The sequence below is a fragment of the Melospiza georgiana genome, chromosome 11 (assembly GCF_028018845.1).
Source record: "Melospiza georgiana isolate bMelGeo1 chromosome 11, bMelGeo1.pri, whole genome shotgun sequence".
In the NCBI taxonomy this organism is placed as follows: Eukaryota; Metazoa; Chordata; class Aves; order Passeriformes; family Passerellidae; genus Melospiza; species Melospiza georgiana.
In genome coordinates, this window is record NC_080440.1 from 11251295 (window position 1) to 11267027 (window position 15733).

Genomic DNA, 15733 nt, shown 5'->3' on the forward strand with positions numbered 1-15733 from the left:
GAAAGAAGGGTTAAACCCTTTCCTTGGTGCTAGTGACATCTTGCATTTTGTAACCCTGCCAGAACTTAACATCTGACTGTTTATTTGTTTTGCTTATTGTTTACTTTATGCTCTGCTGAGCACAGGCAATAGATCACTTTCACCTTTGCAGCTGAACTCAGTTTTGCTGTATTTAGGACAATAAAACATCTCACCAGCATATTTCAAGTTAATGAGTTGCTGCTTTTTTTTTCATGTGGAGTTTCAAAATAAGTTAAATTCCCCTGAGATTAGAATTTGTGGTTAGTTTCTTTTTAATTGACAAGCCTTAGTCACCAAATTCTTTCCCTTAGCTATCACCTCATTCCTCTACCTCTGTAGTATTTGTTTGCAGGCATCTTGGAACAAAATGTGACCCTTCCACTGAAATGGGAAAGCTGGCTGAATTTCCTGAAGGCAAAAGCCTTTACAGTAACTCACAGGGGGAGACAGCAGAAGGATTTTCAGTTTTGCCAGCCTAAAATACACACTTGCTTTCTGATTCTGCCTAACAAACGTAACTGTGAAATTGAACAATTTTGGGGAAGAACAGAAAAGCACAGATAATGGTAATACCAAGAAAAATTTCTGAACAGCTTTGAAGCAGCTATAAAAAAAGCATTAAGTGCAATTGTAAAGCCTCTTTTACCAGTGCTCTGAACATCGGATGAGGATATACACCAGGTAGGGAGGCTGGAGGGAGATCAAATGAGAAATGACAAGCCTTTGACTATAGAGCTGTCAATGCCTCAGAAGAGAGCCAAGCCAGCTGCACCTATTGCAGGGAGCGTGAAATGGAGATGCAGGGGCTGTGCTGGGTGGAAGTTGGTGCTGCTGTTTAAAGAGAGCTGGTGCTGCCCATCTCTGCTGGCTGTTTTCTGCTCCACTGGCAGCGCTGACCTGGCTGATCGATGTTGCCACTAATTTTATTTAATTTTCTTGCCTAAGATGTATCTTCTCCTTTCATACTCCCCCTTTGTTGCTCAGCCTGAGATTGATGTATAATGTCAAAATAAATCCAGGGAGCGCCATGAGCTTCTGAGATTTGGGAGCTGGATGTGGCAGGGTCAGGAGATCTGAAAGGCTTTTAGTTACCCACTTGTAGTGAGCCACCTGCATGCAAAGACAGCCAAATTACCAGCAACAAAGTGAAAAATGACAAGAGCATTCATTAAATGCCATGCCTGGGCTAGAATCTCAGTGCACTAAAGTGTTTTTATCTCATCTAATGGGTAAACGACAGCTCGGTAGTTCCTGCTGCATTTCCTGCTTGGTGGGGGCTGAGGGCTGCATTGATTCTGGGATAAAAAGGACTTTCAGAGCCCTGCATGGATGTGGTCTAAAAGAAGCCAAAAGCAAGAACTTTGGTCCAAGCCTGTCAGCTTTTCCTTGCCAGGCTGGGGAAGGGGTGCAGCCAGTCTGTTACCTGCCCTGGTTGTGCTGGGGGAAGTTGCAGCACTGGAGCAGATGATGGAAAGAAAGAGCTGGCAAAAGGAGGCTGGCAACTGCACAAATGGGTGACATGTGCCAGGGCCAGCCTGCTAGGAGCTGCTAAGGTCAGTATCAATAATAGCAAGTACCCTCAGGTGGCTGTTTGATTCATTACAGAGTTCAGCAGGTTATGGCACGTTGACACCTTTCTCTAGTTGTTGAAAACCAGCAAGTTCATGACAGAAAAAAAAATACCATAAATTTTTCTTTTGGGAGATTCACTCTTCAAACAACAACAACAAAACAATCAATTTATTTACAGGGAAATAAAGACTCTGGGGTGTTTTTAATGAACAACTCCTTAAGGGATAAGAATGCTTGAATTTAAAATCCTGATCACCCTCAGAGCTATGTCCTGCTGTCTCAGTGACATGCTGTGTGGGAGAGGCAGAGTACCGGGCACATGGTACAAGCCCTGCAAGCACAAGGACATTTGGTGAGACCATGACAGTACAGCTGTTTCCTCAGTTGGAACTTGCAATGTTGGATTTTAGCATCCCCTGCCCTCCTAGAATGTGTGAAAGCTGCTTTGAAACCAAAGAGAAAGGTTCCTAGCCACTGCTGAGGAAAACTTGAAATCATGAGCAGAGTGCCCAGTGAGAAGGGACCAGGATGCTTTTGGGTCCTTTGGTTTGGAGTCATGTTATATTTGTGGCCTTGAACCAAGAGTTGCACAGCTTTTCTGAGGGGCCACAAGCTGCAGGAGGGGAGTGGGATGGCTGCAGTTCATCCAGCTGGCAAGAGGGGTGAAGCAGGGAGCTGGCATGTGTTCCCTCACAACTGCTCTGGTATGCAGGACCTCTCGAGCCTTGTTTCTTGGACACCTGTCTGACAAAGCCCTTGCTTGAGTCATTTACTGTAATGTTGTGCCCTGAGGCCACTAAAGATGTGTTTAATTTGAAATTTAGTGTAATTGGAGCAGTTGGTCTGGTTGCTGTAATAATGATTTTCGGCAGGATATTCAGCATGTTCCTCTGCTGTGCTATCCACCACAACTGCTCCAAGAGCTACAAACCCAAGAATAGCTGCAATAGAGATTTTTTTTATTATTATTTTAATAGAGCACACAGCAGTTTGCACAGAAGGGCATCAAAGAGGGGACGTCAGCTGAATTAGTATCAATGTGACAGCCTTGGGTATGGTGGTGACACACCATGGAATGGTTTTCCCAGCAGGTGTCAAAGCAGCTGTCCCTGCTAGGGCAGAGGCTCCAACACAGACCCAGCTTCAGAAACAGATGCCAACACCCCAAGCCTCAGGATGCAGTGAGTGATAAAAAACAAGAAGAGATTTTCTGCTGGATCTCATTCTAAGCAGCAATGAGAGGCTCATTGGGGCTGTGAAGGTCAAAGGCAGCCTTGGCTGCCGTGGCCACGAGATGGTGGAGTTCAGGATCCCAACATAAAACTGGGAAGAGCTCCAGATCTGCATATCTTTATTTGGCTGATAAACCAGAGAGTCAAGCTTCCATCCAGAGGGACCTCGACAGGCTGGAGAAGTGGGCTAAAAGGAACCTCCTGCAGCCCAGCAAGGTTTCAAAGAGATGCACCTGGGGAGGAACAATTTCACACACCAAAATATGCTGGGGCCACCCAGCTGGGAACCAGCTTGACAGGAAAGGACCGGGAGGTTGTGGCAACACCAAATAAAATGTGAGCCAGTGATGTGCCCTTACCATAAAGGTACTGGTATCCAGGGCTGGTGCCCAGTAACAGGGCCAGAGGCAATAGGCACAAACCGAAACACTGGAGGTTCTTTCTGAACATCAGGAAACACATTTTACTGTGATGTTGAGCAGTGGCACAAGCTGTCCAGAGAAGGTGTGGGGTCTCCAACTTCGGGGATACTCAAAAGCCATCTGGTCATGGTCCTAGGAAACTGCCTGTAGGTGACCCACCTGACCAGGGGCTCGGACTAGATGGCCTCCACAGGGGGGAAACGAATTTGCCCAGGGGGAGAAGTTCTTCTAGGTGATGAAGTAGGTGGGAACTGAGGGGTGAGGGAGAAGCGGTGGCTCCGTTACCCATGGACAGCTAAAGAGAGGTCAGCGGGCGATGCGGAGGGTCTCTGCTTTGGGGGTTGTCGCTGCCCCAGAGTTGCGGCTGGCGGGGCTCTGCCCTCCCGGGGCTCTGCCCGTGCTGCCGGGCGGGTTCCGGCGCATCCCCGCTGCCCTCCCAGGGGCTGATCACCCGCGCCCGGCGCAGGCAGCCGCGCCGCCGGCACTCGTTGTGGGCACCGGGGCCGGCGTGCGGGGACCGGGGCCGGGGGCGCCGGCCGGGTGGGCGGCGGCTCCGCAGGCAGGAATTGGGAGCGGACGGAGGGCAGCGCTCCGCCCCCGGGCCGGCGCTCGGCGGGCAGTGCGGACCCCCTGGCGGCTCCCCGCCCCCGGAGCGGCGGCGGCGGCGGGAGGACGGGAGGAGGCGGCGCCGGGCGGCGGGATGCGGAGCGGGGCCGGGCGGCGGGCGGGCGCGGCGGCGAGGGGCAGAGCCCGGCGGGCGGCGGGGCGGCCCCGCTCCCCGTGAAGAGGCGGTGCGGCAGGGCAGCGGCCGCCGCCATGCAGCCCTTGCACCGGGCCCCGGCGTTGCTGCTGCTTCTGGCCGCCGGTGAGTGAGTGAGGCTGGCGCGGGGGGAGCCGCTGCCATCCCTACGGGCTGGGCGGCGGGTGGGTGTCCATCGCCTCCGCGGGCACCGGGACCCCCGGGGGGAGGCGGCTCTGCTCACCCCCATCCCGGGAAACAGCGCTGCGCCGCGGCTCCAAAGCCCCGGGGCGCCGGGACCTCTGCGGTGGGCTGGTCTCCATCACCCCGCCATTCCCCGCAGGCACCACTGACCCGGGTACCGGGACTTGCGGGGGCTCCCATCTCCCACCCCGGAGCTCTCCCTGTGTGCCTGGCACTGCCCTCTGCCCGGGCATCAGAGCCCTCTGGGGCAGCGCTGCCTGCCCCGGGACCCCCTGCGCTCCCGGCACGGCGGGCTGGCCGCACGTGGGCTGCTCTCCCGGCTCTCCTGCCCTGGAGAGGGGCGCCCGGCACGGAGCCGCGGGCACCGGGCGGTCCCGGTTCGGCCCGGCCCGGGCGGTCTCGGCTGCGGCAGCGCTGCCCCGCACCGCCCGCTCGGGTGTCGCTGCCTTCGTCTGGCGTCGTGGTGATTTTGCGAACTACCGTGAAACTGATACAAAGAACGGGCCACCGCGAATTGCTGCACGATTCCCCAAGAGCCTCCTCTTGAAATTTGGAGGAGAGGTAGGGTGCCAGGAAAAGGCAGTTAAGTGCAGGAATAATTATAGTCGGAATAGTCATGAATGCTCTGCTTCTATTTTTAAATACTCTGGGGAAATTTCCCAACAAAGGGATCCCCCAAAGACCCATGAGGCTGAGATTGTCCTCTTCCTCCCTAATGCATCCCTTTGTACAGAAATCTGGTTAGTGTGGAACAGGAGTTCTGAACGGGGACATTTGAAGTGTGGGGGAGTCTTTGTCTTGAGTCATTCTGACAGGGAAGGAAGGGCTGACTTACCAACCAGTCACTGTCTTCCAGCACGACCAAGCTGTGATACAGTGACATCCAGTCCCCTGGCACATCTCCTTTATTACCCCAATCTCCTGAAAATGTTCATGGGGGAATGTGTCATCTGTAGAGCCGCTCTGTCTATGGGCTGTTAGTCTCTGTCATCTGAGGCTCCTGAAAGAGAAGAGATAAAGCCTTTTGGGTTTGCAAACAATAGTGAGCTTAAAGAGCAAAATGGATCTGAAAACCTGTTGGGGTTTTGTGCCAATACTCTGTGGCAAGGAAGCAATAAGTCTTTCTGGAGCTGAGGAGGGAGCCAGTTCTGTGGTTTCCTCCAGGAAGGTTGTCCACACTGAGGGAATACCTTGGGCACAGCTGGCAAGGGTTCTTCAGCCATGTCTCAGCAGGAAACCCTGTCCCCAAATTCAGCCAAGCCTCTGCCTCCTCCAGAGAAGAGTGCAAGATGTGAGGGGGGAGCTGCCACAATCCCACCCTGCCAATCTGCCAGCAAGGGTTGACCCCATCCCCATAGCTGGAAATCTCTGTCTGCTCTGCACAGGAAGGAGAGGGACCTCATGGTGGTTTTAAAATGTGGCAGCCAAAAGGACCACCACTGGTACTGCTGTGCTGAGGGGAGGAAATGCTTCTTATTTTGCTGAGGCTGCTGGAAACTTTCTAGTGGTGTTGTCCAGCTGGTTGTGATACAGAGGATTTGGGTGCTTGACTTTCCCTGTGATCCTCCCTGCTGTCCTAGCAGGGAGAGACATAGGGATGGGAGGTGAGGAGCAGCTCCCAGGGACAGCTCAGTTCCTAATCCAGTGAAATTTGCAATCCTGGTGGGCTGTGGCAGTACTGTGGGGCTGGACTTGGCTGGCCAGGTCTCCCCAGACCAGTGGGCTCCTACCCAGATGGGAGGTCAGGAGTGGAGATGCAGACTGCTGGGAATTTGTAGCTCAGGCTCTGTTCCAGGTAGTAGCTTTGCTTGGTGGTTCAGGATCAGTTCCAATCTGCAATAATTCAGTGCACCCTGGCCTCGCTTCTCCAGTCCCACAGGACAGGAACAGTTAATATCTGAGAGGGAGCTGGATTGTGTGATTGCTGAAACTGTGTGCAGTTCCCCACGTTTCCCTGGGCTGGGAGCCTCCATGGACCTGCAGGATGTGCTGAAATGGGACATGTCCCTCATCAGGGTCCCATCAGACAGCTGGGCAGCACAAGTCTGTTGGCAGAGTTTGCAAACATCTCTCCAGGCTCTAGGGTATCTGAGCCCCTTTGGTTTTGCAAGTGTAAAAATGATGCAGGGGGAGAAGGAGGGAGTTGGTCTCCTTCCTCTTTTTGTCTCCCCAGGTGGCTGTCTGCATGTGGGCTGTTTAAGGGCTTTTTTTTTCTTTCTGCCTGCTTAGAAGATGTCTTGTTAGCATTGTGTGAACAAGGCAGAGATGAGGGAGTATAGATCAGGATGAATGAAAATTCCCTGTAGTCAGTTTTTCCTTGGCCGCCTCGCTGCCATAAGGAAATGTTCATTTAATTACAGGCATCAGGGGTAGAAATAACCACATTAAGCCCTCAAGGGGAAGCTGCCGGCGACGAGCTGCAGATCAGAGTGCACTGAAGTTTTCCCACTCACTCTGCCTGGGAGGAAGCTGTGTGGGTACCTGGGGGAGCAGCAGCACTGACAGCCCCACTGCAGGGCTGGGGCTGCAGGAAGGTGCACCAATCTCCCAGCTGGTGCTTGGGGAACTGGCTCCTCATTCCTGCTGGCTGCTTGTGGAAACCAGGGCACTACTGAACCACGTAATCCCAAAAGAATGGAGAGAGGCTCTTTGTCAGCCACACGAGCACAGCCTGCACCGAGGCCAAGAAAACACGTGTGTTGGTGTATTCAGAGGGCCAGGGATGCTGGCAAGGAAGGTGCACCCTGCTGGGGCTCAGAGCAGTGCCTGACTGTCCCTGTGCCTGGTGAAGCCCTGTTGTGGTTACCAGGCTTTGGATGTACATTCTTGGTTGGGGTCAATTTGTTCGTGCTGGGAAAGCAGCTTTGCAGCCCTCCCTCTATATGCCAGCTGCAGCCATGGCTCCTCTTGCCCTGCCTGGTGTTGTGAAGGTACTCAGAACCCTTATATGTGCCCTGGGACCGCCAAACCTTTGCATGAGCTTTTTTTTTTGCCTAGGATACCTGAGGCTGTTTGGAGAGTGGAGCCTCTGGGGGATGCAGTGTGTGGCAGGGTGGTTGTCATTGCTCTGCTGCAGGGGCTCGAGTGGAGTGTTTTGTGCTGTGTTATGCCAGGGGATTTAAAAGGGGTGTAAAAGGTTTCAGTTACATTTTGATAGGTGACCATGTCTCAAGGAAAGTCCCTCAGGCACCTGAGGTATTGCTTGCTCTGCCTGGGCAGGAAGGCTTTGCAGAGAAGTGGGCACTGTACCTTTATTGGGTACGCTGGAAATGAGAGTGAGCATTGTAGGGTGCACAGTCCAGGCTGGGGCAGAGTGAGAAGAGGAAGCACAGGCTTCAGGGGCAGAAATAACCACATTAAGCCCTCAAGGGGACTTGAGGCACTTAAGACCTCAAGGGGACAGATGAAATGCTTTGGGCCTGCAAGAGGGCAAAGAAGTCTGTGGGCTGTGGTTTTTCTCTTAGATCAGTGGCTTTCATCCCATGGTCTGTTAACCCCTGGGGGCCTGTGGGCTGTTTGAAGGGGCATGATATGCCTCTTCATATGCCTATGAAAGATATGGCTATGAAAGATAACTGAGGATAGAAAATTCACTTGTACTGTGTAGAAATGTCTACCCAATGCTGTTTTCCCAGGGGCTGCATCTCCCCTGGCCCCGAGCTGGGAGCTGCCATTGTCAATAGCAGGAATTGAGGAGGAGAGCAGACGTGGTGGCAGCAGAGGAGGGAGGTGTGAAGGCTACGAGACAATCCAGGGAGGGAGTGAAGGCAAACAGTCTGGGAGACTGCAACCAAGTGAGATTGTGGCTCCAGGCATGAATGGTTGAGCAGAGGGGGGAGGACAGGCCGGCATGGTGAAGTGTCTCCTGCTTGCAGGGAGTCTGGTGTGGGAATGGGTGGAGGTGTTCAGAGCGGTCTGGGTGCTACAGATCCTAAGGACAGGAGACCTGACACATCTTGGCGTTGGGGTGAGGGTGCCCAGCAGCCCTGGACACCAGCCCCAGTGCTGACCAAGGGCACATCTGCAATTGTCTGCAAAAGCAGGTGCATCCCTGGCAGTGCTGTGCTGTTTCCCATGGGTGTACCTGGCCCTGCCTGCCGTGGATGTTCTCTGCTGAAGTGCCCAGGGAGCAGATGTTGGCCATTCTTTGTGAGGTGGTGCCCACCCAGTACGTGCAGACACGCACTCCCTGCAGCTGGGTGGAGCTGGAGCTCTCATTAATGCTTGCTGTAAGGAGCTGTAAAAGCTTAAAGATGCTGGCACAACATCCCTCTAAAGAGCTGTCCCATTGCAAGGGCTTCTTCCATAGTGCCTTATTGCTCTTCTTGGTGTAGGTGGGTACGTGTGTGCTCCCTGCAGACCAAGTGCTTTTCCTATTGCTTTCTAAAACATGCTGGAGGCACGGGAAGGTGGATGGTTTTAGAGAGACACTCAGTGAGGGACCTGGTTGCTGGCAGTACCAGAGGAGGATGGCAGTCTGATCTTGTTTTCTGAAGCCCTAATTGGAAATGATCTCTGAGATTAGGGTCATGGCTGGGTGTGTAAGTAGTCTAGTGCAGTGTGGGAGCTGCAGTGGGAGAGTTCTCCTGGGTGGTATGTCCCAGAACAGCTATGGTCTGCAACTCTGAATGAGCACCAGAAGAACTTGGTTTCATACTCAGTCATCACGTATACTTCCCTGTGCAAGGTGTTGAGGGTTTGCAGTGCAGAGGCTCCAGGTGTCTGTGTGGGAATCAGCTTGGACATCCCTCAGTCAAACAACATTTCTGCCTCTTCCTCCACTGGCCATGGTTGGGATCCCTTTTTGTTATTTAAATTACCCTGCATTCTGTTATGTTCTGGAAGTGGTTGTGCCCTGACCGTTCTGCCCTGGGGCCTCTCTCCTCTCTGCCCTTGGGCCTTGCTCTGGGCCTTTCCAGGCACAGTGGCCTGGGGGAGGGAATATCCCTGGCAGATGCTTCCCTCATCTGGTCATTGTGCTTCTGTCCTAACTGATTATCAGTAAATGACCCATTCCTGACCCAGCTCTCCTAGGAAATAACATTGTTGGGTAGCTCCTGGCTGTGGGGTGGGCTTGAAAGGAAGGGCAACGGTAGCAGGGCCAGATGGACATTCTTGTGGCTGCTTCCTTGGCAGTGCCACCATGCTCTGACCTCCCTCCCTGTGCAAGTGTGCTTGGCTCTGCCAGTTGGTGGTGACAGGTAAGTCAGAGTGTGCCCCAGGCAAATGTTCTTCTCATCATCAGGCTGATCCTGCCTGCTTGACACTGTGGTGTAGCCACAACACTCACGAAGGAGAGGTAAAACCAACCTTCTGTTGGGTAAACTGATGAGCACTCCAGCCCCTCTAGAGATCAAGCTGAGGAGGTGACATCTTAAGGGATGATTGTGTGTTTCCTTGGAGAGAAATTGAGGTTTGCTTGTTACTAATTAAAAAGCAAAAAAATTTTAAAGGCTATTTAACACAGTCACAGCTTCAACAGCTAGATTCCATTTCATCTCCCCAAATCCCTATTCTCATTTCAGCTGGACACAAAAATGACTTATTTCCTCTTTAATTTCTAGTCCTGTTCAATAGGCCAATTGGGAGCTTTTAAATAGCTGCCCTGTCCCATGGAGAGGTGACTTGCTTTGTGGCAAAGCGATGAAGTGATTTTTGGTCAGCCAATGTAGAAAACACTTTGGGGTTCTTTTAGAATTATTTAGAATCGAGAAACTGCTTTTGTTCACAGCACTTTGTGAGAAAGATGGCAGATAGCCTTTCTTCAGATTTTTTTTTTTTCTGTTGTTGAGCGAAACTCCCTCATCTCCTTGTCTGGGGCTGTTGTGAATCCTCTGCTGAGCTGAACAGAGCGAGCTTCACCACTTTGACTCAGAGCTGTTTTCTGAGCGGTCATGGGGTCAGCACTAGCAAACTCTTTTCATCTGTATCCTCCTGGCTGGCTTTTCTTCAGCGGCCTCAGAAAGGTAGCACTGCAGCATTATTCCCTGCTGTTGGAATTGCCCCGCTCTCCTCCTCACAGAGGTGAAACACCTTTTGCACTGGCTCCAGCATCCCCTCTGTGGGTGCTGGCGGCAGGACAGTGCGCAGCCAGCGCAGGAGCTCCCGTCCCGTCCCGCCTTTGTTCCCTCTCCCCTCTCAATCTACCTCTCCCACTTTCTCTGCTTTCTGGCCCCTCCTCTGTCTGCTCTGGGAGGGTTTTCCCTCCCGTGCTCTAAGCCCTGCTGTTTCCCCGAAGGCTGCCTGCCCTTTTTAGCATGCAGAGCCTCGTCTCCTCCAGGTTACGCAGAGGTGCCGCAAAAATAGAAATGAGAGACAAACGCCCCATTGAAGCAGCTGGTGAGCCCTGGCTCCGTTCCCTGCTCCCTCCCATCTACAGTTGCAGGTCTTTATTCATTTGTTTCTTTATTCCTATCACTTCATCTGCGTTTTAGAATACAAAATCGGGAGGCTGATGGCTGGTAGAAGTTGTCTAATCCCCGTTACCCGTCCTGGGAGGAAAATGGCCTGCAACTGAGGTCTTGGGCATTAGATTTCCTTTCTCAGCTGTGCTCCCCTGCCTCCCAGCTCAGCTCATGCTTTGATTCTTTCTTTGCCTTGGAGTTGACAGCTGCGTGGAGCTCCTTTATGAGAGGCTTGAAAGAGAGGGGGAAGATGGCAAATCTTCATGCTGCTTTTTGGCTCCCCAAGCCTTTGGGTTTTTGCTGCCTGTGCAGAAGGCATGAATGAAGTAGTGTCAGGATGGTGTCTGGAGAGGTACTGATTTGTACCCTGGTGTGGTGGCTCTTTAAGCCCTGGGGCATTCAGGCTGGTGCTGGCACAGAGGGATCCCCCAGACCAGTCTCTGCATCCCGTGCCTGTAGATCAGACTCCAAAGTGTTACATCCAGCCCAGGGACAAGACACCTGTCTTGCTCAGGCTGTGCATGACTCATTCCTAGGGATGAGGTGGTGTAGTTTTATCTTGGGCTGAGGAAAGCAGCCCAGTAAACCAGATAATGCAGCTTAGGGGGTTTTAACTGAGTAAACACTTCAGAGTTAAAGGAGGGTAAACAAATTCCCAGCATCTGAGCTTCCCACATGGATGGAAATAGCTCTCTGGATTACCAGGTTCACCTGCCATGAGATGTGTGTTGTAGAAGGGGTGGGGTGGGCTCTGGCTGAGCTCTGTAGGCAGCCCTAACAGAGTGTAGCTGGTGGAGAAGAGGTTTGAGGCAGTGTAGATGCTGGCACAGAGGTGCATTTTGAGACTGCCTTGCTGCTGGGGAGACCCAGGATGTGCTTTGTTGTGTGGCTGGAAAGCTGAGGTGCCACATCAGCCATGTGTCTGTGAATGGGAGTCAGGGGAAACTGAGGCATTGGGGTGGATAAAGAGCTTGCTCAAGATCCAGGCAATCAGTTGCAGTCACATATAAACCAAATATTCCATGTGGCCTTGGGCCTGCCATGGTCTCTTCCTATCCTGCTCTCCTTTGCTGGATAGCTTTGAGAATAATGTTTTTTTCCTCTTCCTTGCTGCTCTCTGTCATGTTTGCTTAAGCTGCAAGCTCCTCAAGACAAGTGCTCTCTCTGGTGCTCCATCAGGGATGCAGGTGCTGTCTGTCAGCTGGGGAAGCTCACACTGGAGCCTGCTGAGCACCCCAGAACCAGCACAGGGCTGTCCTGGGTCTGTGCTCACACTCAGGGGGTGTGCAGGCTCTTCATTCCAGCTGTGGACTTCACTGTTCCTGCATGGCTCAGGAGCTGGCACATCCCTAGAGATGCCCTGAGGTGTTTTGGTTGGCTCTGTGATGCTGCAGTGGCTTCCTTCCCCTTTGATACTGTGCCTCTTTTGCCATTCCCTTTTTGTTGCTGCTCAAGCCTCAGCTGATCTTACCTTGGATCAATAGGGCAAAATAAACAAGACTGAGAAGTGCTGAAGCCTGGCCCAAGTGTGCATGCATAAGGGTAGCCAATATTTGATTTTGATGAGTTCAGAGAATAGTGGAGGAAGGTGGAGAGGGTCAGAGCAGGCAGAAGACTTCCAATTGCATTTCTGGCTTCCTATATTCCCAGGACAGGTTTGGTAATCTGTTGTCAGGTGAGCAGTGACTCCCAAATTTTCTGTGCCAACTTGCCAATGTCTAAAATGATCACACCAGGGCCAGCCCGTGTGCCATTGCCCCACAGCTCATCATAGCACTTGTCCTGGTTGGGATTTGTGCTCCTGGCATGTGGAGCTGTAGGGCACAGTGCTGGGTAGCAACATCAGGAGGTTGCCTCGTCTGTGCCCTTGCCTGAAGGCAGTTCAGCTCTGCTTAAATCATTTCAGGCCTTGTGCATCCAGATCTGTGTGCAGCTCCCAGGTGATGCCTCAGCAGTGCTTTGTAAAATCTCTGCTTCTAATACTTCACTACTCTGCAAGGATTTTCACATCTGCATTCCAGTGATATCTCAGAGCTGTTCCTAATACAGGAGTTTCTCCTCTTAAGACATTTCTGATGGATGTTTTCCCAGCTTGTATCAGAAATGTTTTGTGCTAGTTCTCATGGGGGCTTATCACTTTATGCTATTTCTTTTCATAATATTTCTGTTATTCCCATTCTCGAGATCACCTATCTGTACCTGTGGTTTTTCTGTGCAGCGAGGATCTCTCCTTGCTTTCTGTCCTTGGCTAATTTCATTATCACCTTCCTACTTTTTGTTGCAAGGTCACTTAGGAAAATGTGATAGAACAGCAGATCCAAAGACAAACCATGAGGAATTTCACTGGTAGCCTCCCTCCAGCACAAGCCTCTGTAATTTTTTTGTACAGCCAATGCCTTGCAGTTTTTCTGCTAATAGGTGTTTTTCTTGTGTCTCTTGTAATTCCTCATGAGGCACTGTATCAGATGTTTGACTGAAGTCCAGATGGATTAGAGCTGCTGCATTTCTGTTGTCTAGAAAATCAGTTATCAAAGAAAAATACCAAATTAGTCTTCATTTCAGCTTATTCAATTAGTTCAGTTCAGTGACTACTTCATTAACAATTGAGGAACTGAGTCTGAGCTGAGAAAGCAAGAAAACTTGTCCTTTTTCCTTCTAATCTATGAATAAAAATCAGCTGTGAGAGGATGAGTTCTTTTAGTTTTGATGTGCTGAATGATAGAAATGGTTCAGTTCACCCAAATTAGTTACTTCACTTGCTTAACAAAACTGTTGTAAATATAAAACAGCTTTTGGTAATTTTATTTTTTCCTTATGCCTCCATATTTATAATAGTATTTAGTAGCTGAATAAAGCCAAATCCCAGGTGCTGTTTTCTTGCATTTTGATTGGAGTTCAATATGCATGTGAATGTACCTTGACACAAATCACAATTAAAGGCTCATCTAGGAATCAAGAAGTGTCAGTCAATCCTTCTAATAGTTAAAATGGAAATAATAATGATAGAAAAGTGCAAAATGCAGCTTGCTCTCCTGCTTAGTGTTAGGTGGATGTTTGCTGTTGTCACAATATGATTGTTACCTGTAACTGTCAGCCCTTCCTTATGGAAACCTACAATGTGACTGCACTGAAGTTCAAACCAAAAAATAGATTTTCACCCTACAGATTTAAAACATGATCAATACTCGTTGTAGATAATATTGGTTTGAATCAGCCTCCCTGCATATAATACAGCTGTAGATCAGGACAGCCTGATAGAAACTGTCATTGCTTTCACAAGGCCAGAGTTTCATGGCTGAACTATATGACATTCCACCTCCTCTCCATGATTAACAAGGCACCTCATCCTTTAACAGAGGCAAAAACACCTCAGAGAGGGTGAATCATCACCCCAGAAAGAGGTGCCTCATGCTGGATGATTGCTTGGCACTGACTCCTCCTGGATGTGAGCGCCACTCTGCATGCTTGTGGACGTTTCCCAAAATACCCTAATTTTCCTCCTCAGCTGAGAGCACAGCCCATCTCCAGGGCAGGTTGGCTTGGCAGGAATAGGCTCCAAGGGGAAGGCAAGCCCAGTGGGTGTCATTCCTCTCTCTGATGTGTGTTTTCTGTCATCACACAGGGACCTTGTGCCTCTGCCTCGCCTCCTCGGAGGACCCAACTGCCGATGGCCTCACATCAACCTCCCTGCTGGAATTTGCTATGATGTCCCACCTGGAGGCCATGAATTCCCAGGAGCAAACCCGACCAGAGGCTGCAGAGCCAGACCTTGCCCCTGGCTCCCTGCATGCTGCTCCAGGGTCAGGCTTTGCCAGTGAGGAGAATGAGGAGTCCAAGATCTTGCAGCCCCCACAGTACTTCTGGGAAGATGGGGGAGAGCTCAACGACTCCAGCCTGGATTTGGGACCAGCAACAGGTAAGTTCTTTTTACCCCATTCTTCCTCACACTCTGCAAGGACTCTGGGGAAGTGGAGGGATGCAGGGATCTATCTTCCTGCTTTGACACAACTCTTGCTAAGAGGGCCTGAGATTAAATGTCAGCTCTGTTTTCTCACCTCAGTGCCTGATGTGTCCCCAATGAACCCTGAGCAAGCACAGGCTTTAGAAACCAAGTTACAGCTGAGCTTTTTATTCCTGAGCTGCTATGAGCTGGGAAAAGCACTGTCTCCATCTAGTTTCCCATTGCCTCATGCCCTCCTTTCACTTTCTCCCCTTTATGCTGTCTTCTCTCTTGTTTTTTTCTCTTGCTGTCTATTAAGCACAACTTTAAGGTCTCAAGAGCCCGACTGAGATCAAGGCAATCTTAGCACTTGAGTCAGAACTGAGTTCCCTGGGTCAAATTCTGGATTCCTCACTCTGTGACTTCAGTGGGGATTTGGCCCAAGAGAAAATAGCAGGTTTTGTCCCTTGGGTGTCTGTCCTTTTGCCTATCCTGTCCTGCTACTTCCTGAGAGGTCATGACCAAAGTGGGTTTCATTGGCATTTGAGTTTGCTTTCCACTCTGGAGTGTTTTTCTGAGACCACCAAGTCCCCTCACTAGTCTCTCCCCATACCCCTCATTGGCTTTGAGATGCTCTCAGAGAGAGGGGTGGCAGGAAGGAGGAGGTGCATTGCAGGGTTTCCGGTAGCTTAGGAGATTATTTCACATGCTCCTGCTCTTAAGTGTCGTGTGGGGCATGTATTAAGTGTTACCCAAGGGCCAGGCTTCAGCCTTATCCCTCCTCCCTTATGCAGTATCGCTCTCAGCACATCTGACTGAGGTCTGCAGTTAGAAAGCACAAGTCTTGTTTTATCTCCTCTCCTATTTCTGTGACCTTAAAAAACACCTGTGCTCACACAGGGCTGAGAGCTGCAGAGCTGTGGCTTGGGTTGCCCACTGGGGCACAGCGCATGCGATGTGGGGCAAGGGCGAGGCCAGCTTAGGTCTCCAAAGCCCTTTGCTCACTGACAGTGCTGCTAAACCTGTCTGCCTGTGCTCTGGCTGCCCTGGGGCACTTGCAGGCCTGGCTGTGGGGCAGCTGTGCCATGCAGTGGTGCTGGGGTGCATGGGGACCTTGTTGGGATGGAGTTGTTGGGATGGATCCGTTGGGATGTGGCTGTTAGGATGGGGCCGTTGTTACGATGGCGCTGTTGGGACGG

General features: G+C 51.2%; 1 protein-coding gene across 1 annotated transcript in view; it reads left to right on the forward strand.

Moving 5' to 3' along the window:
- Positions 1–4010: 4010 nt before the first annotated feature.
- PODXL2 (podocalyxin like 2) overlaps positions 4011–15733 on the forward strand; it is a 32727-nt gene continuing 21004 nt past the window's right edge. The window contains exons 1-2 of the mRNA XM_058031970.1: positions 4011–4112; positions 14217–14510. Of these exons, the coding sequence (XP_057887953.1) occupies positions 4064–4112; positions 14217–14510 (343 nt within the window). The 5' untranslated portion in view covers positions 4011–4063. The remainder of the gene's footprint in view (positions 4113–14216; positions 14511–15733) is intronic.